At 58.6% G+C, this 24,847-nt stretch overlaps 2 protein-coding genes and 1 long non-coding RNA gene across 10 annotated transcripts in view; 2 read left to right on the top strand and 1 right to left on the bottom strand.

The window, feature by feature from the left end:
* The window catches only part of CCNF (cyclin F), a 31,666-nt gene extending 18,622 nt beyond the window's left edge, over positions 1-13,044 (top strand). Inside the window, exons 11-18 of one of the 2 annotated variants that reach the window (XM_063618339.1) lie at positions 3,150-3,273; positions 3,577-3,757; positions 4,102-4,189; positions 7,437-7,536; positions 7,637-7,764; positions 9,611-9,780; positions 10,543-10,633; positions 10,736-13,044. In XM_063618339.1, coding sequence (XP_063474409.1) covers positions 3,150-3,273; positions 3,577-3,757; positions 4,102-4,189; positions 7,437-7,536; positions 7,637-7,764; positions 9,611-9,780; positions 10,543-10,633; positions 10,736-10,814 — 961 coding nt within the window. In that variant the 3' untranslated portion in view covers positions 10,815-13,044. The remainder of the gene's footprint in view (positions 1-3,149; positions 3,274-3,576; positions 3,758-4,101; positions 4,190-7,436; positions 7,537-7,636; positions 7,765-9,610; positions 9,781-10,542; positions 10,634-10,735) is intronic. The other variant, XM_055242786.2, reaches the window with a different exon arrangement.
* Positions 11,048-14,153, bottom strand: LOC129462659 (uncharacterized). The gene is made up of 3 exons (XR_008650914.2): positions 13,906-14,153; positions 13,003-13,144; positions 11,048-11,157 (listed from the first exon to the last, which is right to left on the bottom strand). It is a non-coding gene; the product is annotated as an uncharacterized lncRNA (long non-coding RNA).
* Positions 14,154-14,249: 96 nt separating this feature from the next.
* Positions 14,250-21,985, top strand: TEDC2 (tubulin epsilon and delta complex 2). Of its 7 annotated transcripts, none has more exons than XM_055242383.2 (10): positions 14,282-14,361; positions 14,475-14,573; positions 14,816-14,886; positions 15,009-15,417; positions 15,925-15,978; positions 16,314-16,404; positions 16,579-16,690; positions 16,795-16,896; positions 18,201-18,391; positions 18,682-19,123. In XM_055242383.2, the coding sequence occupies exons 1-10, from the start codon at positions 14,336-14,338 to the stop codon at positions 18,826-18,828; spliced, it is 1,302 nt and encodes a 433-aa protein (XP_055098358.1). In that variant the 5' UTR covers positions 14,282-14,335; the 3' UTR covers positions 18,829-19,123. The 7 variants fall into 7 exon arrangements, with proteins under 7 accessions (XP_055098361.1, XP_063474434.1, XP_055098358.1 ...); XM_055242385.2 differs by lacking the exon at positions 18,682-19,123 and adding an exon at positions 21,879-21,985 and having other exon boundaries at positions 14,287-14,361; XM_055242390.2 differs by having other exon boundaries at positions 14,287-14,361; positions 18,316-18,391.
* The last annotated feature ends 2,862 nt before the right edge of the window (positions 21,986-24,847 follow it).

Here is a 24,847-nt window from a genome sequence, read left to right as displayed (position 1 = left end):
GCCCTTCACATGCTCCTCACTGGTTTTTTGTTTTTTTTTTTTTTCAAGACCATGTCTTGCTCTGTCACCCAGGCTGGAGTGCAGTGGTGCGATCTCGGCTCACTGCAACCTCCGCCTCCCAGTTTCAAGTGATTCTTCTGCCTCTGCCTCCAGAGTAGCCGGGACTGCAGGCGTGCGCCACCATGCCCGCCTAATTTTTTTGTATTTTTAGTAGAGACGGGGTTTCACCATGTTGGTCAGGCTGGTCTCAAAACTCTTGATTTCAAATGATCCGCCCGCCTTGACCTCCCAAAGTGCTGGGATTACAGGCGTGAGCCACTGTGCCTGGCCCCCCTGGTTCTTGACTCATGAGCCATGAGTGTCCCACCTGGTCAGACATGGAGTGCCAAGGTGAGGGCCCTCTGCAGGCAGGGGTGGCAGAACAGCCCTCCCTCCACGTGTGGGGGCCGCTGTGTGGGGTGCCTGCATCCAGGCAATTCATCCTGGCGTGTGGTCTCAGGACCCAAAGTGTGGCCTCACTCTGGCACGCGCAGGCTGGACAGCCCTGTCCCCTGGCTCCTGAGGGTGGCAGTTGGCTGCCCTTCTCTGAAGTCGGGTTCTAAAGTCTGTTGCCAGAGTTTCTCCTACACTCTTGGATTTAGAGAGTTTTTCGTCCCCAACTGGTGCCCTGCAGAGCCCACTCCAGCCACGTGGGTGTCTCTCAGCAGCAGGGTGCGTCCTTACACGGCAGCCTGTCCTTTTCAAATCAGACCACTGCTTTCCTTTAACTAATGCCGGATCCCCTAGTTCCGCCTTTGGAAATAACGTGGAAATGATTCTCACAATACGTTTTGCATTTTCCTAAACCAGCTGTCCCCAGCATGGTCTACATTTCCCGAGGAAGTGCTTTCCAGACCGACTCCTCTGTAGAGCCTGGTGGGTGAGGATAGGCTTGGCTGCACACAGTTTATGTGTAAGCTACAGAGACTTGTTTCTCTCTTGCACAAGTAACCCAGAGGCAGAGGGTCCAGGCTCAGGTCATTGGGATGTTTTTTGTTTCACCAGGAAGCAGAGGAGCCCCATCTCTCATCTTGATCTCTGCCACCAACTAGGGTGCTGCCCTTGTCCCTGTAATACCTGTACCTGTCACATTCACCTTTGCACTGAGCTTAGTCTTGTGGTCACATCTCACCAGATGGGAACTGGGAGGTGTAGTCTCTTTGGGCCTGCGTGTGCCAGCTCGATGCAGTGTCATTCCCACGGAAGGAGGGAGCATCCCCTGCCACAAGCATCCAGAGCCGTCTTCAGATGGGCTCTTGGGCCTGAATCCAGCGTCCCAGGTCTTCCGACCAGAGACGACTGAGGAGGTCGGGCAGCCGCCTCCCTGGATCTGACCGCACACCCGTCACTGCAACCTATGACCAAGCTCCTGGGCCGCAAACCGGCTGGCAGTGAGAGAATAACTGCTAAAAACGTTTCAGGGAGCTGAGTGCAATGTCTTCCCCAACCACAAGAGCCGATTGCAGTGGTCCATATCACTATCACCATAGCTCCCTCAAGTCAACTCTGCCTTATTATCTTTTTTTTTTTAAAGCCGGGGACCAGGCACAGTGGCTTACGCCTGTAATCCCAGCACTTTGGGAGGCCAATGTGGGCGGATCGTGAGGTCGTGAGTTCAAGACCAGCCTGGCCAACATGGTGAAACCCTGTCTCTACTAAAGATACAAAAAATTAGCTGGGCGTGGTGGTGCACACCTGTAATCCCAGCTACTTGGGAGGCTGAGGCAGGAGAATTGCTTGAACCCGCGAGGCAGAGGTTGCAGTGAGCCAAGATTACACCATTGCACTCCAGCCTGGGCAATGGGGCAAGACTCTGTCTCAAAAAAATAAAATAAAATACAAAAAAAATTAGCCAGACATGGTAGTGGGCGCCTGTAGTCCCATCTACTCGGGAGGCTGAGGCATGAGAATCACTTGAACCTGGGAGGTGGAGGTTGCAGTGAGCCGAGATAGCACCACTGCACTAATCCAGCCTGGGTGACAGAGGGAAACTCTGTCTCAAAAAAAAAAAAAAAGAAAAGAAAGGTTTTAAAGGCTGAGCTGCCCCCGACCTCTGCTCTCAGAGGTGCCCTGCCCCCGCCAGCCACCTCACACCCCACACTGGGCTCTCGTTGGCCACTGACATCTCGTCTTTTTGGCGTCTGCAGCCCCCGCGCTGGCAGGCGTAGTCCCCGTGCCTCTTGTCCTCTTGGTCAAGTGAATGACAAATGCAACCTGCAGAGTCCCCAGGACAAAGCAGCCAAGGGGCTTGGCCTCAGTCCAAGGGGAAGGTGCCTTGCGAGGGCCGCTGGAGCAGCGTGTTCCCTGATAGTTGGCGCTGGTTGACAGCAGAGAACAGGGTGACCACTGTCTAGGGACAGTCAGGATTCCTGCGGCCACACAGTGCCGGGCACAGACTTTCCAACAACCCTTGGGCCCTTTGCCTCCAATTCCTAGATCTGGTGGCTCACCCACCTTCTGGGTCTGTAACATTTCTAGCCCACTGATAGAGCTGTCACGTGACAGGCAAATCTCTGTCCTCGGTGTCTTCTAGCAAACTGAATGCTCATGGCACTTGGGCCTTTTGCAGACATTTGTGAGTCTGCCTAACAGCCCTGCTGCTTTCTGTCTGCCTTGTGGCTCTCATCCCTCTTTCCAGCACTTTCTGACCTCCCCCTTATTATTATGATGATTACTTTTTGAGACAGGGTCTTGCTCTGTCGCCCAGGTTGGAATGCAGTGGTGTAATCAAAGCTCACTGCAGCCTCAACTTCCTGAGCTTAAGCTATCCTCCCACCTCAGCCTCCCAAGTAACTGAGACTACAGGCACATGCCACCATGCTCTGCTAATTTTTTATTTTTTAACTTTTTGAAGAGATAGGGTCTTGCTTTGTTGCCCAGGGTGGTCTTGAACTCCTGGCTGAGCTGTCCTCCTGCCTGGGCCTCCCGTTTTTTAAATGCCCCTTGTCAACCACAGGCAGCTGGCTCCATTATGAAGCCTCTGTTTGTCACCAAAGCCCAAAGCCATGGCTCCCTCCCTACCTTGAGGCCTCCTAAAGCCTTGGGTCCCTCTGCCCCACCCCTGCCCCAGGAAGTGGGCTGTGCCCTGAGACCCCTTCTCGGCGTTGCAGGTTCATCAGTAAAGAGATCCTGACCATCCGGGAGGCCGTATGGCTCACGGACAACACGTACAAGTACGAGGACCTGGTGAGAATGATGGGCGAGATCATCTCCGCCTTGGAAGGGAAGATTCGAGTAAGCAGCGGTTCCATTTTCCTTATTAATCCTAGTTGTCGCTGTGCTGGAGGGTGAGGGTGGGCATTCAGCTTTCCTGCTGTGGGAGGGCCTCGTGGACTCAGAGGGCAGCTGTCTCTGCTGTGCCCAAAGCCGTGGAGCAGGAGGCCACGGTTGCACCACGTCACCACCTGCGCTGGTGCACTGTGCGTGCAGCATCGGCATGAACATCATCCGGGCCAGACCCTGCACTGGGCCTGCATGCGGCGCTGCACCAAGGAGCCCCCGAGCACTGAGAGCCCACACCCCGTCCCCGCTGTCTAGGTCCCCACTGTGGTGGATTACAAGGAGGTCCTGCTGACACTAGTCCCCGTGGAGCTGAGAACCCAGCACCTGTGCAGCTTCCTCTGCGAGCTCTCCCTGCTGCACACCAGCCTGTCCGCCTACGCCCCAGCCCGCCTGGCTGCTGCAGCCCTGCTCCTGGCCAGACTGACGCACGGGCAGAGTAAGGAGTTGCCCTTCCCAGGGATGCCTGTGTCAGGGAAGGTGCTTACATAGGAGGAGGCTGTGGGGAGGAAGAGTCCAGCATCCATTTGTCCTGGTTACTTCTTGGGGGGTGAGATACAGCACGGCTCCGAGCTTCAGTATGTCCCAGATTTCTGACCGTGAGCCTGCACGCCCTACGTATGGGTTTTTTTCAAAACTATTTGAAAAGCATTGTAAGCCTGAGCTCCAAGAAACTCCACAGCAGAGCCCACAGAGCTATAGAGCGGGAGTGGTCAGGCGGCTGTCACCATGGCCCCTCCGTCCCCTCCATCGCGTCCATCCCTGGCCTGCTTTCCTCCCCAGCACAGCCCTGGACCACTCAGCTGTGGGACCTCACTGGATTCTCCTATGAAGACCTCATTCCCTGCGTCTTGAGCCTTCATAAGAAGTGGTGAGTTTTGGCCGGGCGCGGAGGCTCATGCCTGTAACCCCAGCATTTTGGGAGGCCGACGCGGGCAGAGCATTTGAGGTCAGGAGTTCGAGACCAGCCTGGCCAACATGGTGAAACCCCAACTCTACTAAAAATACAAAAATTAGCCAGGCGTGGTAGTGCACGCCTGTAATTCCAGCTACTTGAGGCAGGGGAATCGCTTGAACCCAGGAGGCAGAGGTTGCAGTGAGTTATCACGTCACTGGACTCCAGCCTGGGTGACAGAGCAAGACTCTGTCTCCAAAAACAAAAACTGTCCAGGCGTGGTGGCTTACACCTGTAATCCCAGCACTTTGGGAGGCCAAAGTGGGTGGATCACCGAGGTCAGGAGTTCGAGACCAGCCTGGTCAACGTGGCAAAACCCTGTCTCTACTGAAAAAAAAAAACAAAACAAAAATTAGCTGGGTGTGCTGGCGTGTGCCTGCAATCCCAGCTGCTCAGGAGGCTGAGACAGGAGAATCATTTGAACCCGCGAGGCAGAGGTTGCGGTGAGCCAAGATTTCGCCGTTGCACTCCAGCCCAGGCAATGAGTGAAACTCCATCTCAAAAAAAAAAAAAAGTTCCAGGACTTTCTTATCTCACACCTTTTTCACAATGAGAGCAGCTGCTCCCAACCCAAGCTCATTGCATAGGCAGCAGAACATACTAGAAAAAATGAGGGCATCTCCCTGACCCATGGTAACTTGCGCGTGTGTCAAGTTATCTAGTTCAGGTGCTGGCACACCATGGCCCTCAGGCGGCATCTGGCTGCTTTCGTGAATGGGGTTTTCTTGGCAGCAGCCACCCTCACTGGTTTCCACATCATCTGCAGCTGCTTTTGCTCTGGCTGTGGCTGAGCTCATAGTGCGGCGGAGACCACGTGACCCACAGTTGGGAAAATACTCCCCTTTCCTTGAGAGAACAGCTTCTGCCCCGATGCAGCCGTTGGGATAGATCTATCCTCTGTCTCATTGAGAAGGTGGAGCCTGCGGGCGGGTCCCTCACACCTTCGTGCCCGGCTGTGGCCCCGTCTGCCCCAGCCCCACTGGGCTTCCCTCCACCTGCCCCGGCCCCTCCGCCCTGCTGTCTGGTGAGCCTGGCCCAGCTGTTGCTGCGTCTGAGCCCCTTCACCCGCCCTGGCAGCTTCCCTTCAGCCCACGTTGGTTTGTTCCATGCAGTCCATGAAGTCCCTACCATGGGCCGGGCGCTGGGGGAGAGGCCAGGACAGAGTTCAGAGGTCAGATCGTGATGGGAGAAACAGCAGGCAGGTGTGGGGCAGGTGGCGCGGGCGGGTGCGGCTCCCTTCAGGGACCGCAGCTGGGGTCACCTGGGCATCTGAGTCCAAGGTAAAGGAGGCAACCATGCCAGGGCCCAGTGCAGACCGGCGGGGCTGGGGGCTGTGAGTGGAGTCATGGCAGTGAGGGGCGATGGGGACAAGCATGGGGCTGAGTTTGCACCCGGCCAGCCATCTCCCTCTCCCCCCCTGAGCTATGCTCACAGACTTGCTCCTCCCACCTCTCGGCACCCCCACTCCCTGGTCTCCCCCTTCCCCGCTTCTGCCATGACTTCCCTTTCCTCAGTCAAATCCAGCACATTCAGCGGTGTGGGCTTTTTTTTTCCTTTTTTGAGTTGGGGGCCCAGGCTGGAGTGCAGTGGCGCCATCCTAGCTCACTGCAGCCCTGACCTCCTGAGCTCAAGGGATTGTCTTGTGTCAGCCTCCGGAGTAGCAGAAACCACAGGCACCACCACACCAGGCCCGGGTGGGCTTTTCTCCAGCCAGCATTATGCTGACCCTCCCTCCCTCGGGGGCCTTGGCTTCCTGCCCTAGGCCATGCAGCCTAGGTGTTGGTCTCCCTTCTCACCCACCCCAAGGGGCCAGGGAATTCTGGCTTTCTGCCACTCCTCAGACTCCTTCCTGGGAGACTTCACCACTTCCAGAATTCAGACCACATCTCAACCTTGACCTGCCACCCCCCTGCCATCGTGACTCAGCTGACGGCCTGCTCCGGCCCTGGTGGGTTGTGGTGCATAAAGCCCTGTGCACCCAGCTGAGGCTTTCACCAGCCACTGCTGCTTCTCCATCCCTGCATCCTCGTCAGTGCACTTTCCTCGTGCGCTCACAGCTTGGGGACTGGAGCTATCCGTGGCAGCCGCCCCACATGTGTCCCGTGTACACCACCCAGGCCCTCGCTGTCTGGCTTCCAGGATGAGATCAGAACTCCCTGGGGGTCTCGATGCCCTTGAGCAGCCCCTTCTCTGGCCCATCTGCTGTTTCTCCCCCCATGCTGTGCTCCAGCCACAGGGGACCTGGTGGCATCTCCCAGGCTTTGGCATGTGCTGCTGCTCATGCTGCTTTCTCCTGCAGTGCCCAGACCCTGTGCCTTCTGGGCAAGGAACGAGGGTGACAGTAGAGGGGTTCGCATGGGTCTTGCCCCGCCCACCTTTGCTTATGGGGAGCACAGATCGTCCCAACACTGGCCACCAAAAGCTGTTTCTGGGCTGTGTTTATTCTCTTCCTCCTGAAGAAGTTAATTTTTTTTCCAAACCAGATAAATTAGAAAACATTATTTACAAACTAAACTTCCTTTTATTGTATGATTTAATGGGCTTTTAGTTTATTCACACAGTTGTGCTTGTCATCACAACAATCAAATTGACGACATTTTCACTTTCCCCAAAGGGACAACACACCCCTCAGCTGTCACCCTCCCGTTCCCCTCAACTTCCTCAGCCCTAGATGACCCCCAGTAGTGTACTTTCTGTCCACGGATTTTTCCCATTCGGGACATTCCATATAAATGGAGTCATAGGACAAGTGGCCTTTTGTGTCTAGGTGATTTCCCTCGGTGTAACGTTTGCTGGATTTGTCCATGTTGTGGCGTGTGTCCCTGCTTTGTTCCTTTTCATGGCTGAATAATATTCCCCTGCATGGACCACATGTGTTTATCCATCCTGCAGCTGGTGGACATTTTGCCTATTGTGAACAGTCCTGCCATGAACTTTCTAGTGCTGGTTTCTGTGTGGACATGGTTTTTCCTTTTTCCTGGGTCTTTACCTAGAGAGGAATTGCTGGGTCCTGTGGTGACTGAGTTTAACCATTCGGGGAACTACCAGGTCAGATTCCAGAGTGACTGCACCATTTTGCATTCTCATTGCTCACTTCAGGGAACTGAGGCTAAAAATGGGGTGGGGGTGCCTCACATGTCCACTCCGCGTGACTCTGTTCCAGCTTCCACGATGACGCCCCCAAGGACTACAGGCAAGTCTCGCTGGCCGCCGTGAAGCAGCGATTTGAGGACAAGCGCCACGGGGAAATCAGCCAGGAAGAGGTGCCTCCCTCCTGCCACCTGGGCGCCTCATGGGGTGCTGGGGTGTGGGCGGGCCTCACCCTCGGGGCCTCTGCACCCCCTAACTCTGGCTTCCCCGCAGGTGCTGAGCTACAGCCAGTTGTGTGCAGCATTAGGAGTGACACAAGACAGCCCCGAACCCCCGACTTACCTCAGCACAGGGGAGATCCACGCCTTCCTCAGCTCTCCTTCGGGGCGGAGAACCAAACGGTTAGTGACCCTGCATCCTGGCTGCACCATACAATGCTGGCGTCCTCGTGCCGGCCCAGTTCCCTCAGCACTTCCTCACACAGAGAGGCCCCCAAGGCTTGTCAGGGGAGCGGCAGATCCCAGGACAGTGACCCTGGGATGGAGCCCTGCAGTCATGCCTCGGGCCCCTGCGTAACCTCCACTGTCTCCAGCCCAGGTCTCCTTCCTCAGAGGCTGTTGCCTCTCGCTCTGACTGGGCTCCCTGTGGAGGTAGATGGTTTCGAGCACACGGGAGCCCAGCCTGGCTCTAGCCCTGCCTGTGCCTGACATGCACGTCCTGGACTTCTCTGCTCCATGATGCTGCTGTCACTCCCGGCACTCGAGTTGTGACCTGAGTCACATCCCCAGCACTTCCCTCACCACCGGTGTGGACCTGTTTACCCGCCTCTCCTATCTCAGCACCTTGGCTGTTCCTCCTGGAGTTAACTTCCTCTTTCTACCTCACCGACCTGGAGAACTCTTACTGATCCTGCAAGGCCCCCATGAACAGGGCCCTCCCTGTGCTGCTGGCCCTGTGCTGTGACTTCTCAGCACCATGTGCCCCCGTAACCTTCCCAAGGGCAGGCACTGGGTGGCTGGCTCTTTCCTGTCAATAGAGGACCAGGCGGGGCTGCCTCCAGGAGCGTTGTGTCGGGAGTGGGCTCCTGGCAGGAGACCTAAACTCCTGGGGAGCCCTGGGGAAGCAGCCAAAGCCCCTGCTGCTGCTTCCTCCCCAAGAAGCGTGACAGCACTTTCCGTTGTGCAGAAGGCAGGAGACCTGACACTCCTGTGTCACTCCATACACACACCAACTCCCCGGGGCCAGGGTCATCAACGAGGAAAGTCCATGCAGACACGCATGGCTACTCCAGGAGGGGCCCTGGCCCTGGCCCTGGCCCAGCCTCACTGTGTTAAACCCGCTTCTCAGAGGCCCCCCACAGCCCCATCAGTCTTCTGAGACAGACCCCCACGGGTGACACTGGGGTAGCTCTGTCCACCCCGCCATCTCCACCAGGCCCTGGGGTCAGGAAGTAGAAAGGCTTGGCTGGTGTGGCGGCTTTTTCCAGGCTCAGGCCCACACTCTGGCCTCCAGCCCCATCCTGAGCAAGACTTGACCCCAGTTGGGTGTGGGTGCCGGCACCGCTCAAGGCCAGGCCATTCCATGCAATCTGCCTGGCACCGGGCTAAGCACTGGCTGCACCTTATTAATCAACACCAGATGGCCGGGCACGGTGGCTCATGCCTGTACTTTGGGAGGCCGAGGCGGGTGGATCACCTGAGGTTAGGAGTTCGAGACCAACCTGGCCATCATGGTGAAACCCTGTCTCTACTAAAAATACAAAAATTAGCTGGGTGTGATGGCAGGCACCTGTAGTCCCAGCTACTCAGGAGCCGGAGACAGGAGACTCACTTGAACCTGGGAGGTGGAGGTTGTAGTGAGCCAAGATCACACCACTGCACTCTAGCCTGGGCGACACAGCAAGACCACCTCAAAAAAAAAAAAAAAAAAAAAAAACACATACTGGAAGGTGGCATTGTCCTAGGGGTTTCCAGGGGACCAGATGGTTGGCCCATGCCCCACACCTGAGCCAGGTGGGCTGGGCTTCACACCCAGACCTGGGGCCTGAGTTTGCCTGAGCTGTCCTCCAGGTTGGCTCTGTTTCAAGGGCTTATACCTGTTCTAGCTTCACCAGCATTTTTTACGCAGCAGACCCTTTGTGAGCATGTGGTGACAGGCCAGGCCATGCGGGTGTTAGAGGCAGGTGTGGAGGGCCTGGCCTCCCAGTGCTGCCGTCCATGACTGGGTCTCCTGGGCTCTACCTTGCAGGAAGCGGGAGAACAGCCTCCAGGAGGACAGAGGCAGCTTCGTTACCACCCCCACTGCGGAGCTGTCCAGTCAGGAGGAGACGCTGCTGGGCAGCTTCCTCGACTGGAGCCTGGACTGCTGCTCTGGCTACGAAGGTGACCAGGAGAGCGAGGGCGAGAAGGAGGGCGATGGTGAGTGTGGGGCCAGGGCATACCAGAAGGGACATCACACAGGGTGGCTCTCACCGAGGGCCTCTGGGTACCTGGCCCTGTGCAAGCGCTGTGGGAGGGAGGAAGGTGTGCACAGAGTGGAGGGCGGGGCCAGCTCCTGCCCCACTGGGGAGTGTGTCCAGACATGGGGAGAGAGGAGGGGAGAGCCCCCAAAAGACCACAGCTTCTCCCACCACACAGGGATGAGAGGACTTAGGCCACATCTATCCGGCTCCTGCTTGTTCTGTGTTGGGAGGACCTCACTAGGATGAGGAAGGCAGAGACCCTGTCTGGAGTTCATGGAGATCCTTCTAGGCCTGTAATCTCATGCCTGTAATCCCAGCAATTTGAGAGGCTGAGGCAGGAGGATCACTTCAGGCTAGAAGTTCCAGACCAGCCTGGGTGACACAGCAAGACAAAAAATTTAAAAATTAGCTGGGCTTCGTGGTATGCGCCTGTGGTCCCAGCTACTCAGGAGGCTGAAGCGAGAGGATCTCTTGAGCACAGGAGGTGGGAGCTGCAGTGAGCCGGGGCGTTTTTTCTAGAATGTTGTTTGAGATGTGCTCACATGGTATACATGACACTCCTCACTGCCCTGCTGGGCCTACTGCCCTGTGCAAACCCCAGGCAGACTGCAGGGGTCCTTGCCAGAAGCTCAGTTCGTGTGAGTCCTGTCAATTTCCCGGTTGCTTGCTTCTGCGTCCACTTGGCTTGAGCTAGATGGCCAATTTGTCATCTCCACAGTTGGAGTCATGGCGGGCAGCTGTCCAACTTGGAAGAGGCATGTCACCCACACTTCTCACCACAGGAGGGTAACACAGGGGACCGTAGCAAGGTAGAAGATTCTTGACCTGGACTTCAGGGTCTTGACCTGGCAGGGGGTCTCCCCTGATGCTTGAGTGTGACATGACCTCCCTCCCCACCAATCTTCCTGCAGTGACAGCTCCCAGCGGCATCCTCGATGTCACCGTGGTCTACCTGAACCCAGAACAGCATTGCTGCCAGGAATCCAGTGATGAGGAGGCTTGCCCAGAGGACGAGGGACCCCAGGACCCACAGGCACCGGCGCTGAACACCCAGATCCCTGCAACCCCTGGACCCAAACCCCTGCTCCGCACCAGCCAGGAGCCAGGGAAGGATGTCACGACCTCAGGGTACTCCTCCGTCAGCACCACGAGTCCCACAAGCTCTGTGGACGGTGGCTTGGGGGCCCTGCCCCGACCTACCTCAGTGCTGTCCCTGGACAGTGACTCGCACATTCAGCCCTGCCACCATCAGGCCAGGAAGTCATGTTTACAGTGTCGTCCCCCAAGTTCCCCGGAGAGCAGTGTTCCCCGGCAACAGGTGAAGCGGATAAACCTATGTGTACACAGTGAGGAGGAGGACATGAACCTGGGCCTTGTGAAGCTGTAAGTGGGTCAGCGCATTTGCCGCAGTGGATGTGTACTGAGGGCTGGAGGCGAAGGGTGGGAGCACAGCGCACAGCACAGGAATGCCGTGTAGACCCTGGAGGCCTTTGCACAGAAAGCAGAGAGGGTGACTTGCGGCCACCAAGTTTCTCTCTCCGCGGGAGTCCTGTGCAAGCCATCAGAATGTTGAAATGAGGGTGAAGAGCTCAGATCCCTCTCTTTGGAAAGTTTAGCCTCGAAGCAGTTGGCTGCACTGCGTGGAGGGCACCTCTCTGTCCCTTCCGTGTCTCACTGTCTCTGGAAGCTTCATCCCATACGTGTCCTGGTCTTCCCAGCCCCACCAGAGCCCCGTGCCGGGAGCTGACAGCTTTCATGCTCAAGGCATGTGTGACCTGGGTAGTCAGACACCACTCAAGCCCCTGCCCACATCTGCTGGTTTGGGGCTCCACTGGGGAGCTGACAGCTCTGAGCACACCACTGTCCCCTCATCCACCTCGGCCTACATGGGGCACCCGCTTCTTTCTGGGTGGGGCTTCCATGGTAAGGGGGCCTGCGTCCGTGCACACTGCGTGGACTGCCTTGGCCACAGGCCGACTCCCTACGACACATTACTCATTTTAGAGCTCTGTCCCAGGGGCGTTCGTCTGTGACCCACAGATGGTGTCAATGTGAACACCTCTCTTTGTGCTGAATTTCTGGGCCATTCTTTTCCTGTCTTTATTTCTAAATCTCCTTCTTCCAAGAGGAAAACAAAAGAAAAACTTAAAACAGAAGGTATTAAAAAAACAAGAGATTCCCACCATTATTTAGGTTCAACTGCAAAACAAAAATCTTACTCCAGCCCCTCAATGCCATCCTGACACACTTTATGCAAAAAAAATTTTCCCAGATAGGCTAGCCAGAAAAAACTTGAAGTCCTCTGTAACATCTGAGGTGACCAAAAGGCAGAAGAGCAGAGCAGTCGGGGGCCATGTGCTGGCTGATCCCAACTGCAGCTCTGCTGTGGGGGCCTGTGGGAGGGAGGCAGACCCCTGGGCTTTCCTGCTGGCCACGGAGACTCTGCTCCTACATGGAAACGGTGCCTGGGAGCCAGCAGCCTGCGCCTGGGGAGCCTGCCTGGGGCCATGTGACCGTGGCCTCTCCCTGGGGATGGGCTGACCACAACACACCCTGCTGCCATCCACTTCTGTTTCCTCTGCAAATATAAGAAAGAACCACTTGGCCAGAAGTGTCCCCCAGATGCTTTTTCTTTTTTGGAGACGGAGTTTTGCTCTTGTCACCCTGGCTGGAGGGCAGTGGCATGATCTCAACTCTCAACTCACTGCAACCTCTGCCTCCCGGATTCTCCTGCCTCAGCCTCCCGGGTAGCTGGGGTTACAAGCACCCAACCACGCCCGGCTAATTTTTGTATTTTTGGTAGGGATGGGATTTCACCATATTGGCCAGGCTGGTCTCGAACTCCTGACCTCAGGTGATCTGCCCACTTCGGCCTCCCAAAGTGCTGGGATTACAGGCATGAGCCACAGCGCCTGACCCCCAAATGCTCTTGAACCAGAAACCCAGGGCTGGGAGATGCTCACTGAGCTGCTACTTTTCTGTGTGCTGGTGCTGTGTGTGTTCGTGTCTGTGGCAGCTGTCTTTTTGCTACTATAAGGGAATTCTGGCCACCCTGGGTGGGGCGTGGTCGGGGTGAGAACCCAAGCGTTGGAACTGTAGACCTGTCCTGTCGACTGTGTGCCCCGGGCATGTGTGAGCCTCAGTTTCCTCATCTGTAAGAGGGGGCGATGATACCTACCTCACAGGGGTGTTGTGAGGATTAAATGTGAGGATAGTGGCAGATGAGTGATGGACGTCCTTCACTGCCTCGGCCCCTTGTCCAGGGGCCCTTAATCCCAACTCTGCATGGAGTCAGTTCTCTCCTTTCTCCCAGCTTGCACCTGAAGGAGGAAACAACTCCAGGAGGGACCTGGCACCGCCCGCCTGTGGTGGGTGGGCTCCTGCATCTCCCACCTGCTGACTGAGCATTTACCCACCTCCTCCACAGAGAATCTCCAGGGAGGCAGGGCCACCGTCACCCTCCCCCACCGCTGATGGAGGGGCCCACCCGGAGTGCTGGGCCAGAGCTGCCTGGGTCCCAACCTCCCTGACAACTCCGTTTGTGCCCTCCTTCCCCTCTGCGATGGCACCTTCCCATTAACGATTATGGAATGGACTCACATGTCCCATCTTTAAACAGCACCCCCAGGTCTGTTTCTCCTCCAGCTACCGCCTGGGATTTCTTGGCCCCTAATTGTTTATTCTTGTTAACACCAACTACGTGGGGGCCCTGCTGCCCTCACTTCCTCCCCCAGGTGTCCCCTGCATCACTGAAGGCTCTGTTCCCCCCCACCCACCGTGCTGTGTACACCGCTGAGGCCTCAGCAGCACTTGGCCTGTGAGCCACTCCCTACCGTGACAGCCTCCTGCTGCCTGTGTGACACTGTCCTACTGCTCCTCCACCTCCCTGGTCATTGCGTGGGCCCCGTGACCTGTCCCTGCCCGTCCCCACGTGTCCCCTGCCCCACCAAGGGCCACCTCGCCGGGCCCACTGCTCCAAGGTCTGAGCTTCCTCCCCTCTGCCCAGTGCTATCACGTCACATGTCCAAAAGTGAACACTTTCTCCTCCCTCATCCCCGCTCCTGACACGCGGCATCCTCACCTCCAGCAACCCCGTCCTGTCCCTGTGCTCGGTGGCCCAGGCGTCAGCAAGACGGCTGGTCCCTGCGTTAGAGCACTTTCAACAAGGACAGATGGAGCCTCTCGTATAACCTTCAACGGCGCCCTGCAAGAGAAGCGCGATAATGGCGCCCCCATCTACCCAGTTACCCAAACAAAAATCCCGGCGTCCCCCGCAGTCCCCTCCCTGGCGGCCTCGGGGCCCAGCTCCGAGCCGGAGTCCCCGTCAGACCTAGGGGGCAGGAGTGGGCGGGGCTTGAGGCTTGCCCGCAAGGAGGGAGAGAAAGCTTCGGGGGCGGCCCCTGAGCCCTGGTTCAGGACTGGGCAGCCCAGCCGGGAAGGGGCGGGCTTCCCTCCCGGAAGGGGCGTGGCTCTTCAGAGGCGGCAAATTGCAAGGAGACGCCGCCGCCTTCATGCTGCCGGCGGACTGCTCGCGCCGGTGAGGGCTGCGCGGCAGCGGGGGAGCGGGAGGATGCGGGCGGGCCGGTAGTTAGGCGCGGGGCCCGAGGCCCGACGCTGGCCGAGGTGCTGAGCCGCCGGTGCGTCCCCCAGGCTGGTGGCCGAACTGCAGGGCGCCCTGGACGCCTGCGCACAGCGACAATTGCAATTGGAGCAGAGCCTGCGCGTTTGCCGTCGGCTGCTGCAGGCCTGGTACGCGGACCCCGGGACCCCCTGGCCAGACCTCCCTGGGGCCCTCAGAGTCCTGCCCCGAGCTCCCAGGGCTGGGAGACCGGGCGCAGCGGCCCACTTCGGAGCTGTAGGTTGTCAGTGCCACCCTCCTTACGCTGCAAGCTCTGAGCTGGGGGCCTGTTGCGGGGCCCGGCGGCCCCCTCGGTTCTGTTTGGGCTGGGCCCTGCCTCCTGGCCGTGCGACGGTTGCCCTTGTCTTTGCAGGGAACCAACTGGGACCCGGGCTTTGAAGCCACCTCCAGGGCCAGAAACTAATGAAGAGGACCCCCTTCCAGGTACACCTCCACCACCCACCTTCTCCAGGTGCTGCTCTGGCCTATCTTCTGGCGTGCAGTTGTGAGGGACCCTCCTGGGGGACAGTGGGGAGAGATCCCTGCATAATTCTTGGCTTTCACAGCATGCACACCCAGTCCACAAGACCTCAAAGAGTTGGAGTTTCTGACCCAGGCACTGGAGAAGGCTGTACGGGTTCGAAGAGGCATCACTAAGGCTGGAGAAAGAGACAAGGCCCCCAGCCTGAAATCTAGGTCCATTGTCACCTCTCCTGGCATGACAGCCTCCGCCTCACCCCAGTCCCCAGGCCAAGCTGGTGGCCGTGCTTCAGACACGAGACCCACCAAGGGCCTCCGCCAGACCACCGTGCCTGCCAAGGGCCACCCTGAGCGCCGGCTGCTGTCAGTGGGGGATAGGACCTATGTTGGGATGGGAGCCCGAGCCCCCAGGCCTGGGGCGGGCCTCAGGCACCAGCAAATGGCCCCATCGGCTGCTCCTCAGGCCCCAGAAGCCTTCACACTCAAGGAGAAGGGGTAGGTTTCCCGGACCCTCACTAGAGGGACTTCTGTCTCTGCCTCCTCAGACCCTGGCTAGCAAGGAGCCTGGGATTTGGGGTGACAGGGAAGGCAGGGCATTGAGCCCTGGGGCGCACCCCTGAGACTCATTCTCGGAAGCTGGTAGAATGAAGCAGCTGTGTAGTGGTGTCCAGGTTGGCACCATCAGGTCAGGGAAGTACTGGAGCCTGTCCTCCCCTCTTCTCTGTGGCTGCCCCTTATTTGCCCAGGCAAGAGGCTCCAGATGGGCTCTGGAGGGCGTGGGCTCTGCTCACAGGGCCCCCTCTTCTCTCTACCGTGGCAGCACTGGACCACGCTTCTCCCATGGCCACTCTGGAAGCTCTATCCAAGGAGGCTCATCCTTGGTGGGGTCGGGTGTGGGAGAGGGGCAAGAAGCCTCATCCCTGATTGGGCTCTGAGCAGGAAGTGGGACTTGTAGACCCCAGAGCAAGGCGATGCTCCTCTGAACACGGGCTTCTCCGACAGGCACCTGCTGCGGCTGCCTGCAGCATTCAGGAAAGCAGCTTCCCGGAACTCGAGGTGAGGCTGAGGTCTTTGGCTGGACAGGGGTAGGGGAGAACCGGGAGGCATCACCAGCTCGGGGACAGGTTTGAGATACTTTCCAGTGGGTCTCTTTGCTCTCTTTGCTGAGTAGGGTCACTGTCGATGTTAAAAGTCTGCCAGCCGGTCAGCTCTGTCCCCTTGTTCTGGTCAGTGTCCTCTTGGTTCCCTGCGGCCTCTGGAGGCCCCTCCTGGCATTCGGCAGAGCCAGATGCCCAGCCTGGGGTCCCCACCCTGGCCCTTGCCTACCTCCCAAGGCCCAGCTCACTGGCTGGAATAACCGTGTCCCTCTGTGGTTCCTGTGTGCACCCCAGCCTGTGGGCCCAGCTCAGTTCCACACAGACCAGTAATTCCATGGATGCCGCTGCTGCCAAAACCCAGTTCCTCCAGAACATGCAGACAGCTGTATCCTTGCTGGGCTTGTGGGAGCCCGGGGGGCCTCTGGCTCTGAACCTGGCAGGTTTGCGGAGCAAACCCAGGAGGGGCTGGCGTGGGATGGCCAGGGCCACTCCCCAGGCCCCGTCCTTGGTGGGAGCAGAGGGAGTTGGCTGCAGGAAAGTTTTCCTGACCCATATCCAGTCAGGCGGGCCGCAGCCCAGGCTCAGTGCTGCGGAGGTGGAGGCTGAGGCGGGGCGCCTGCGGAAGGCCTGCTCACTGCTGAGACTGCGCATGAGGGAGGAGCTCTCGGCAGGTCAGTGGGTTCTGGGTCTGTATCAGGAGGAGTACGGAGGACTAGTGCAGGGAGGGTTTCCAGACTGCCACAGACCCCACCTGCTCTCCCTGACTCTTCTGCAGCCCCCATGAACTGGATGCAGGAGTACCGCTGCCTGCTCACGCTGGAGGGGCTGCAGGCCATGGTGGGCCAGTGTCTGCACAGGCTGCAGGAACTGCGTGCAGGTGAGACCCTGCCCCCATCCTGCCACCTGCACTGAGGTCTGGGCCAGGGACAGGGCGCTTTAGCCAGCCTTGTCTGCACCTCAGGGAAGGGTGAGCAGCCCAGGGACCAGATGCAAGTTGTTGGGCCCCTCCACCCCTCCCACGCCACTCCCCATGTGCTGGGTCCTCACCAGTTGTCCTATGGGAGCAGTCAGCCTTCCTCTCCTCCTCAGGGCAGCTCCCCCACCTCGCTGCTGCCTGCACACAGAATCTCCTTGCTCTGAGCAGTTGCTTATTCACTCAGTTGTTGAAAAACTAGCATGTGAGGGCCAGGCGCGGTGGCTCACACCTGTAATCCCAGCACTTTGGGAGGCCAAGGCGGGCGGATCACAAGGTCAGGAGATCGAGACCATCCTAGCTAACACGGTGAAACCCTGTCTCTACTAAAAATACAAACAATTAGCCGGGCGTGGTGGCGGATGCCTGTAGTCCCAGCTACTCGGGAGGCTGAGGCAGGAGAATGGCGTGAACCCAGGAGGAGGAGCTTGCAGTGAGCTGAGATCATGCCACTGCACTCCAGCCTGGGCGACAGAGTGGGACTCCGTCTCAAAAAGAAAAAAAGTAGTGTGTGAGGCCGGGCACAGTGGCTCACGCCTGTAATCCCAGCACTTTGGGAGGGCAAGGCAGGCGGATCATTTGAGGTCAGGAGTTCAAGACCAACCTGGCCAACATGGTGAAAGCCCGTCTCTACTAAAAATACAAAAATTAGCTGGGTATGATGGCGCAGACCTGTAATCCCAGCTACTTGGGAGGCTGAGGCACGAGAATTGCTTGAACCCAGAAGGCGGAGATTGCAGTGAGCTGAGATTGCGCCACTGCACTCTAGCCTGGGTGACAGAGCGAGACTCCGTCTCCAAAACAAACAAAAAAGAGAAAGTAGCTCTTGAGAATCAGCTCCTGGGAGGTGACTGGCCTGGCATTGTGCGACGTGGTTATTTATAGAACTTGTTTCCTCCTTTGTATTTTCTAATTGCTTGTAGTTTTAAGAGTGAAGATACATCATTTGTCAAAGGAAAGCCAGTCTCACAAAAGTCGTGCATAAACACAGTAAAGAAATTGGGCAGGCAGAGGGCCACCCCACAGAGGACTCCCTGCCAGCAAGTCCAGGCCTGAGACACACCATCTTGCATGGGGCTGTCCTGAAAGCCCACCTTTCCCCTAAAGGCAGGGCAGGTGGTGCAGATGCAGGAGAGCCAGGCACACAGGAAAAGCGGGGCCCTGGGTTAGGCTGCTACCCCAAAGGCCACATTCTCCTGTGCACACAGCGGTGGCGGAACAGCCACCAAGACCGTGTCCTGTGGGGAGGCCCCCCAGAGCCTCGCCGTCCTGTGGGGGTGGAGCGGAGCCTGCATGGAGCCCCCAGCTGCTTGTCTACTCCAGCACCCAGGAGCTGCAGACCCTGGCGGCCCTCAAGCTGCGAGTGGCTGTGCTGGACCAGCAGATCCGCTTGGAAAAGGTGCTTCTGGAAGAAGAGGTGGGGGTGCAACAGAGGTCCGCAGCCTTGAGGGGGACCTGAGGGTAGGGGCTTGACTGCTCCACCCCCCAGGGCCCAGGAGGATGGGGGCAAGCCTGGGGTCTGTGTGTGTGGGTTTGGAAGTGCTGGTCAGACTGGGCTGGGACAGCAGGAGGGATCCTGGAACCTCAGAAGGAGGGAGAGCTGAAGCATGGGGGCCTCGAAGCCTGTCCCAGGATTGCCTTCCGCCTAGGTGCCCCTGAGACCTTGGCCCTGCCCTGCCCTGCCCCCAGGTCCTGATGGCTGAACTCCTCCCCCTGGTAAGCGCCGCACAGCCGCAGGGGCAGCCCCGGCTGGCCCTGTGCCGGGCTGCACACAGCCTGCTCTGCGAGGGAGGAGCACGTGTCCTCACCATCCTGCGGGATGAACCTGCAGTCTGAGTCTTTCCCATGCTGCCCTCAGCCCTGTTTAGATGGGGATTGGGGGTGTCTTCCCTGGCACTGTGCTCGGGACCCAGAGATGCCTATGCTTCCCTGGGAAACCTGGTGAACTGGACCAGGTGGCCTCACTGGCTCTTCTCAGGACAACTAAGCCTGCTAGTCAGGGCTGCCTTTCAGCCTTCCCAAGGCTCTTGGACTCCAGAGGCCAGTGGGGAGCCTTTCCTGGCTCCCTCTGTTTTCTGTCACTGTAAACCAAAGAGCTGCTTGTGTGATATTAAAGCCACTTTAGAAAGCATTTGTATTTATTTATTTTTTTGAGACAGTCTCACTCTGTCACCTAGGCTAGAGTACAGTGGCGTGATCTCGGCTCACTGCAACTTCCGCTTCCTGGGTTCAGGTGATTTTCCTGCCTCAGCCTCCCAAGTAGCTGAGATTACAGGCTCCGGCCACCACGCCTGGCTATTTTTTTTTTTTTTTTTAATTTTTAGTAAAGACAGGGTTTCACCATGTTGGCCAGGCTGGTCTCAAACTTTCGACCTCAGGTGATCCTCCCACCTCGCCCTCACAACGTGCTGGGATTACAGGCATGAGCCGCTGTGCCCGGCTGAAAGCATATGTATTTAAATCATGCCAAGGTGGGCTTGGTGGGCCTTTTTTTTTTATGATTTTATGAAGTTATATCACTGGTTGATACATGTCATGCTGAAAAAGAATATATCAAGTGTATTTATCAAGATTATAAGTGGGCCGGGTGCGGTGGCTCACGCCTGTAATCCCAACACTTGGGGAGGCTGAAGTGGGAGAATTGCTTTGAGGCCAGGAGTTTGAGACCAGTTTGAACAACAGTGAGACCCCATCTCTACACAAAATTTAAAAATGAGCCGGGCATGGCTGCCTGTAATCCCAGCTACTTGGGAGGCTAAGGTGGGAGGATCGCTTGAGCCTAGGACCTTGAGCCTGCAGTTAGCCGTGATTGCACCACTGTGCTCCAGCCTGGGTAACAGAGCGAGACTCTGTCTCTATATCCTTTCTGTATAAAGGACGGGACAAGGCCACTCAAGGCAGGCCCAGCACTGCTGAAAGCCCTGCCCTCTGTAGGCTGTAGGCTGTACGCATTCATCGGAGGACACGAAAACCACAAGGCCATATTGGAGAACGGGCTGGCCACTGTCTCTGCCACAGCCACACGTCTCTGCTTCCCACTGTCTCCTGGTGCCCATGCCCAGCTCCCCCTCCTGGTGCTGGCGCTGGGGCGAGTGTGAGGTCACCGGTTCACACTGAGCCTCCACCGGGAAGGGCCTTTTACCTTTTCACCCTTTGGCCACTCCACTCTCACCTCCTCCAAGCCTCCTTCCCTTCCCCAGGAAGGCAGGAAAGAGCAGGGGTCAGGGTTGGGCCCTCTGCAGCCATAGAGGTGGGTTTGCAGCATGACTTGTTTCTTGCCCTGGGACTGGGCAAGATTCTCAAGGGCTCAGCCCCAGTTGTCCAGGTTTGTCCCCACTGTCATGCTGGGTGATGGTGGTGATGACCTCAGGGGCCAGCATAGAGATTACTTGATGTTGCATCTAAAGTACTGGCCACAGGCTGGGTGTGGTGGCTCACGCCTGTAATCCCAGCACTTTGGGAGGATGAGGCAGGCAGATCACCTGAGGTCAGGAGTTCATGACCAGCCTGGCCAACATGTTGAAACCCTGTCTCTATTCAAAATATAAAAACTAAAGGCCAGGCTCAGTGGCTCATGCCTGTAATCCCAGCACTTTGGGAGGCCAAAGTGGACGGATTGTGAGGTCAGGAGATCGAGACCATCCTGGCTAACACGGTGAAACCCCGTCTCTACTAAAAATACAAAAAATTAGCCGGGTATGGTGGCATGCACCTGTGGTCCCAGCTACCTGGGAGGCTGAGGCAGGAGAATCGCTTGAACCCGGGAGGCGGAGGTTGCAGTGAGCCGAGATGGTGCCACTGCACTCCAGCCTGGGCGACAGAGTGAGACTCTGTCTCAAAAAAACAAAAAAAAAAGTTAGCCGCTGTGGTGGCGGATGCCTGCAGTCCCAGCTACTCAGGAGAATCACTTGAACCTGGGAGGCGGAGGTTCCAGTGAGCCAAGATTGTGCCACTGTACTCCAGCCTGGGTGACAGAGCAAGACTCCGTGTCAAAAAAAAAAAAAAAAAAAAAAGGCAGGCACGGTGGCTCACGCCTGTAATCCCAGCAATTTGGAAAGCCAAGGTGGGCGGATCACGAGGTCAGGAGTTCAAGACCAGCCTGACCAACATGGTGAATCCCCATCTCTACTAAAACTGCAAAAAATTAGCCAGGCGTGGTAGTGCGCACCTGTAATCCCAGTTACTTGGGAGGCTGAGGCAAGAGAATCGCTTGAGCCCAGGAGGCGGAGGTTGCAGTGAGCCAAAATCGCACCACTGCACTCCAGCCTGGGTGACAGAGCGAGACTCTCTCTCAAAAAAAATAACCTGCTGGCCACAGAGGCCGTGGTGTTGGCCATGGCCAGTGCTCATACTGTTCTTCAAACGAACCTGCACTGAGGGCCCGAGGCATCCCAAACATTTTGGGAGCTGGGGCCAGGTGCTCTGTGTGGATAGTGCCGGAGCTCCACCAAGCCCGGCTGTGGGCAGGGACCTTCGACAGGGAAGATTACCAGCCTCTTCCCCAAGGTGCCCCCTCTGGACAGGGCAGCGGGACAGGAGGTGGGTGGTACCCGGAGAAAGCCGGGTCTTCTGAGAGCCAGATGAAGTGTTGCAGGTACGTCCTGCTTGTAAAGGGCCTGACAGTCCAGCAGGTCAGAAACACGCTCAGACCCAGAGTCCCGAGTTGAGGGCTGCTGGGGACCAGATGACAGAGACCAAGACAGGAAACCAAAAACCAAAAACTTGCATTGAGGGGGCGCCTCCAGGGATAGAGCAGCTCCACCCCTTGCCCCCCCAGCCTGGCAGCAGCCCCAGGGTCGCACCCCTTGTGCAGATCAGCCAGCCTCGCCCCTCCCAGCCACCCCATTGCTGCCTCCAGGCTTATGCCCAGGTGCCTCTATCTGCAGGAGCTGCTGACTCATTTGAAACCCCCAGCCACGCTGCGACTGTACACCTGGTGACTTTCCAGAGCAGGTGGTCCCCACCCAACCTTATTTCACTGGCTGACGGCTCATGGCTCATCCCCCATGCCTACTGGATGTTTGCCTCAGGAGGACCGGGGTGCTGTCCCCCGCTACCCCGGCCAGGCCCTGATGGGAGCCAGACGTGCACTGACTCAATGATCCACCAATCCCGGGGCCAACCCAGAGGACAGTGGTGTCCTGGAGCAGGGAGGCGGCCTAGATAGCTTTGTGGGGGTCCTGAGGAGGCGCCGACACAGGAGTCCAGGGCGGGAAAGACAGGCCTGCTCCTCCGACTAACGCCCGCCCACCCCGATTCCCCGCCAAAACCCAGAGGCAGCGGCTGACTCCCCGGGCTCCCGGCTGGCGTCACCGCCTCTGGAGCCAATGGGCTCTGACGTGGCGAGCCCGGAACGCCACTGGGACTGCGCGGGCGTCCACACCACCCACCGGGCGCGGCCACCGCGTTGGCGGCATGAGCGCGCTCGAGCCTCCCCCCGCGGCGCCCGCCTCGCCCCCCCGGCCGGGTCTGGCGCACCCGGAGCCCCCCGGGGCCCTGCGCGCCCTGCTCTTGGCCACCGGCGGCGCTGGGGGCTCGTGGCCGCGCTGCATTCTGCCTTTCGGTGTCGTAGCCGTGCTGGCTGGTGCAGCTGCCACGGACATCACCTTCTCGCTGCGGGGACCCCGCCTGGACCTGGCCCGGGGCTGGTCGCTGGCCGCGCTCAGTGCGGGCCTGGGGCTCCTGACCGCCGCCATCCTGTGCTGGCGCGCTCGGCGGAGGCGAAGGGCCGGGCGCAGGGAGCCGGGGGCGCCCTGAGCCGCGGGCGAGGCCCCCTCCCATCGAGGTCACGGCAAGCCGGCCGCCCCTCCCTCCGACCTCGCCCCGGCCGGGCGGGCGCAGTGCCAAGCGCGGTCGCAGAGGCCGCCCCCCACACCCCATCCCCAAATCGTTTCTTCTGGAACCCTTTGGGCAGAGAAGGCCACCGGCCGTTTCCCTCCCCCTCCTCTGCTTTCCCTCTCCTCCCTCCTCCGTCCAACGTCGCATTTCAGCTTTTGACTTGGCGCGCAGAGCTGGCGCGACCGCAGAGCGGCCTGGCTGGGCAGCGGCCTGCGAGGCTGGGGGATCGACCCGGCGCGAGGGTGCCGGGTGCAGGGCAGCGCAACGCGGGCTCGACCACACCAGCCGCCGCTGGGAGCCGGCGCTGTGTCTGCTCCTGGGCTGTCTGCCTTCGAAGCTCGGTTGGAAACCCCCCGAGGCATAATAGGCTCTCAATAAATGTGCAATAGGTGAACAAGTGGTGGCTTGCAGGCGTCTCCGGGGAGACAGCAGGTTCTGGGCTGGGCAGGGAATTATAGGATCAATGGGCATCTTACAGGAAAGACTCTCAGCTCCCTGCCGCCTAGGACTGTCCAGCCCATCTATGCCCTCTCCCCAGCCTGTGCCCCAAAGCTGGAGCTGCCACTCTAGGGGTGGGGGGTGAGGGGGAGGGGGAGGCGAAGCACTGCGGCCTGAATTGCAGGTGGGGGGAGGGGAGGCGGAGCTTCTTTGTTGCAGAAGGTGCCAGGAGGGGGCAGGGCCAGTGGAGAGGTGGGAGGTGGGAGAGGCCCCAGCCAGGGGCTGGGACAGGTGGCTGGGTCCTTGGAGAGCAATAAGTCCCGCTTGGGCGCTGTGGGGAGGCCCTTCCTAACTCCCAAACACCATCTGCGAGGGCTGGGGGTGGGGGCAGAGTAGCGTGTGCAGAGGTCTGTTCCTGGGGAAAGGCCCTGTGACCAGCAGTCTCCTCCCTGAGGGGCTGGTGGTACAATGCCCCTCTGGGCCCACAGGGTCTCCCGCCGCTGCTGCTGACCCAGATGAACAATTGCAGCAGGTCTGAGCCCCAGGCATCTACTTTCCCCCACCCCAGAAGCCACCAGACGTTCTGCAGACCCCAGTCCTGGCTCACAGGGAAGCTGAGCCGGAGACAAAGCCAGCCCCTCTGATGAGGGTGGAAGAGGCTGCTGGCCAGTGTCCCTCCTGCAGCCTGGCTGGCAGCCAGTCTGGCAGTGGCTCTGACATCCACAGACAGCCTGGGTTTCCCCAGAGGCTTGTCTCTGGCCAGTGGGACCCCTCTGTCAGGCCTGGGCTTTTCTCTCCACTGTCCCAGAATGAGGATCTCAGCCCCCATAGTCCCCCCAGGGTTCCTCCCACCCTTAGGGTGGGGTGTTGGGGGTTGGGGTTGGGAGCCAGAAGGACCTTGAAGAGGGTGGTTGGGACGTTTCAGATTCTAAGCTTGACCCACAGAGCAGAGCGTGAGCCCTGTCAGGTTCAGATCCGTCACCTTGTAAAGGACACAATTCTCATTCTCTTTATCAGGAAGCTGAAGGGCAGGGGCCCTGTGGCAGAGAGAGAGCCCCTTAGCCCTCTCTGCTCAGTCCTCCAGTGCCCGCATCCCTGTGCATCTGTGGCTGTCACATGCAGATGTGTGGCCAGGAGAATGTGTCCACAAGCCAGTGTCAGTTCCTCCAGGAGCCAAGCCAGGTGCCCCATCACCCTGTCTTCCCGTTCCTACCCTCCATGGTCAGGCCCTCCTGCTCCCTCCTCTGGTCCTTCAGTTTCCCCTAGGAGGCTTCCGTGTCTTCCTGCCCCTCCTCTCCCAAACAGCGCAATGCTTCTGCCTCTCCATCCTCTTCCTCTTGCTCCTTGCTCATCTCTGGCCGTGTCCAGGGTAGCACCCACGTGGCCTCCTCCACCAGCTGCAGGCCTGGCCTCCCATCTGAAATGGGGCATTCAGGCCTCGATGCTGCCCCTGCACGGAACTTGTTCCTTGCCCCTCCCTGGGATGCTTGGCCTCCTCTGTCAAGGACCTGAAAGTAGGAGGGGAGGAGGTTTCTCTGACCAGAGCTGTTCCTGGACCCTCTTTGGTGGTGTCACACCC

Source organism: Symphalangus syndactylus, chromosome 14 (genome assembly GCF_028878055.3).
Source record: "Symphalangus syndactylus isolate Jambi chromosome 14, NHGRI_mSymSyn1-v2.1_pri, whole genome shotgun sequence".
NCBI classification, from domain to species: Eukaryota; Metazoa; Chordata; class Mammalia; order Primates; family Hylobatidae; genus Symphalangus; species Symphalangus syndactylus.
The sequence above is the reverse complement of the archived record's forward strand: the minus strand, read 5'-3'. Positions and strand labels throughout refer to the sequence as shown.

Coding starts and splice junctions, on each gene's coding strand:
- TEDC2 (XM_063618363.1), top strand. CDS start 14,336: ATGCTGCCGGCGGACTGCTCGCGCCG. Junction 14,362..14,474: donor CCGGCGGACTGCTCGCGCCG/GTGAGGGCTGCG, acceptor TGCGTCCCCCAG/GCTGGTGGCCGAACTGCAGG. Junction 14,887..15,008: donor TGAAGAGGACCCCCTTCCAG/GTACACCTCCAC, acceptor TGGCTTTCACAG/CATGCACACCCAGTCCACAA.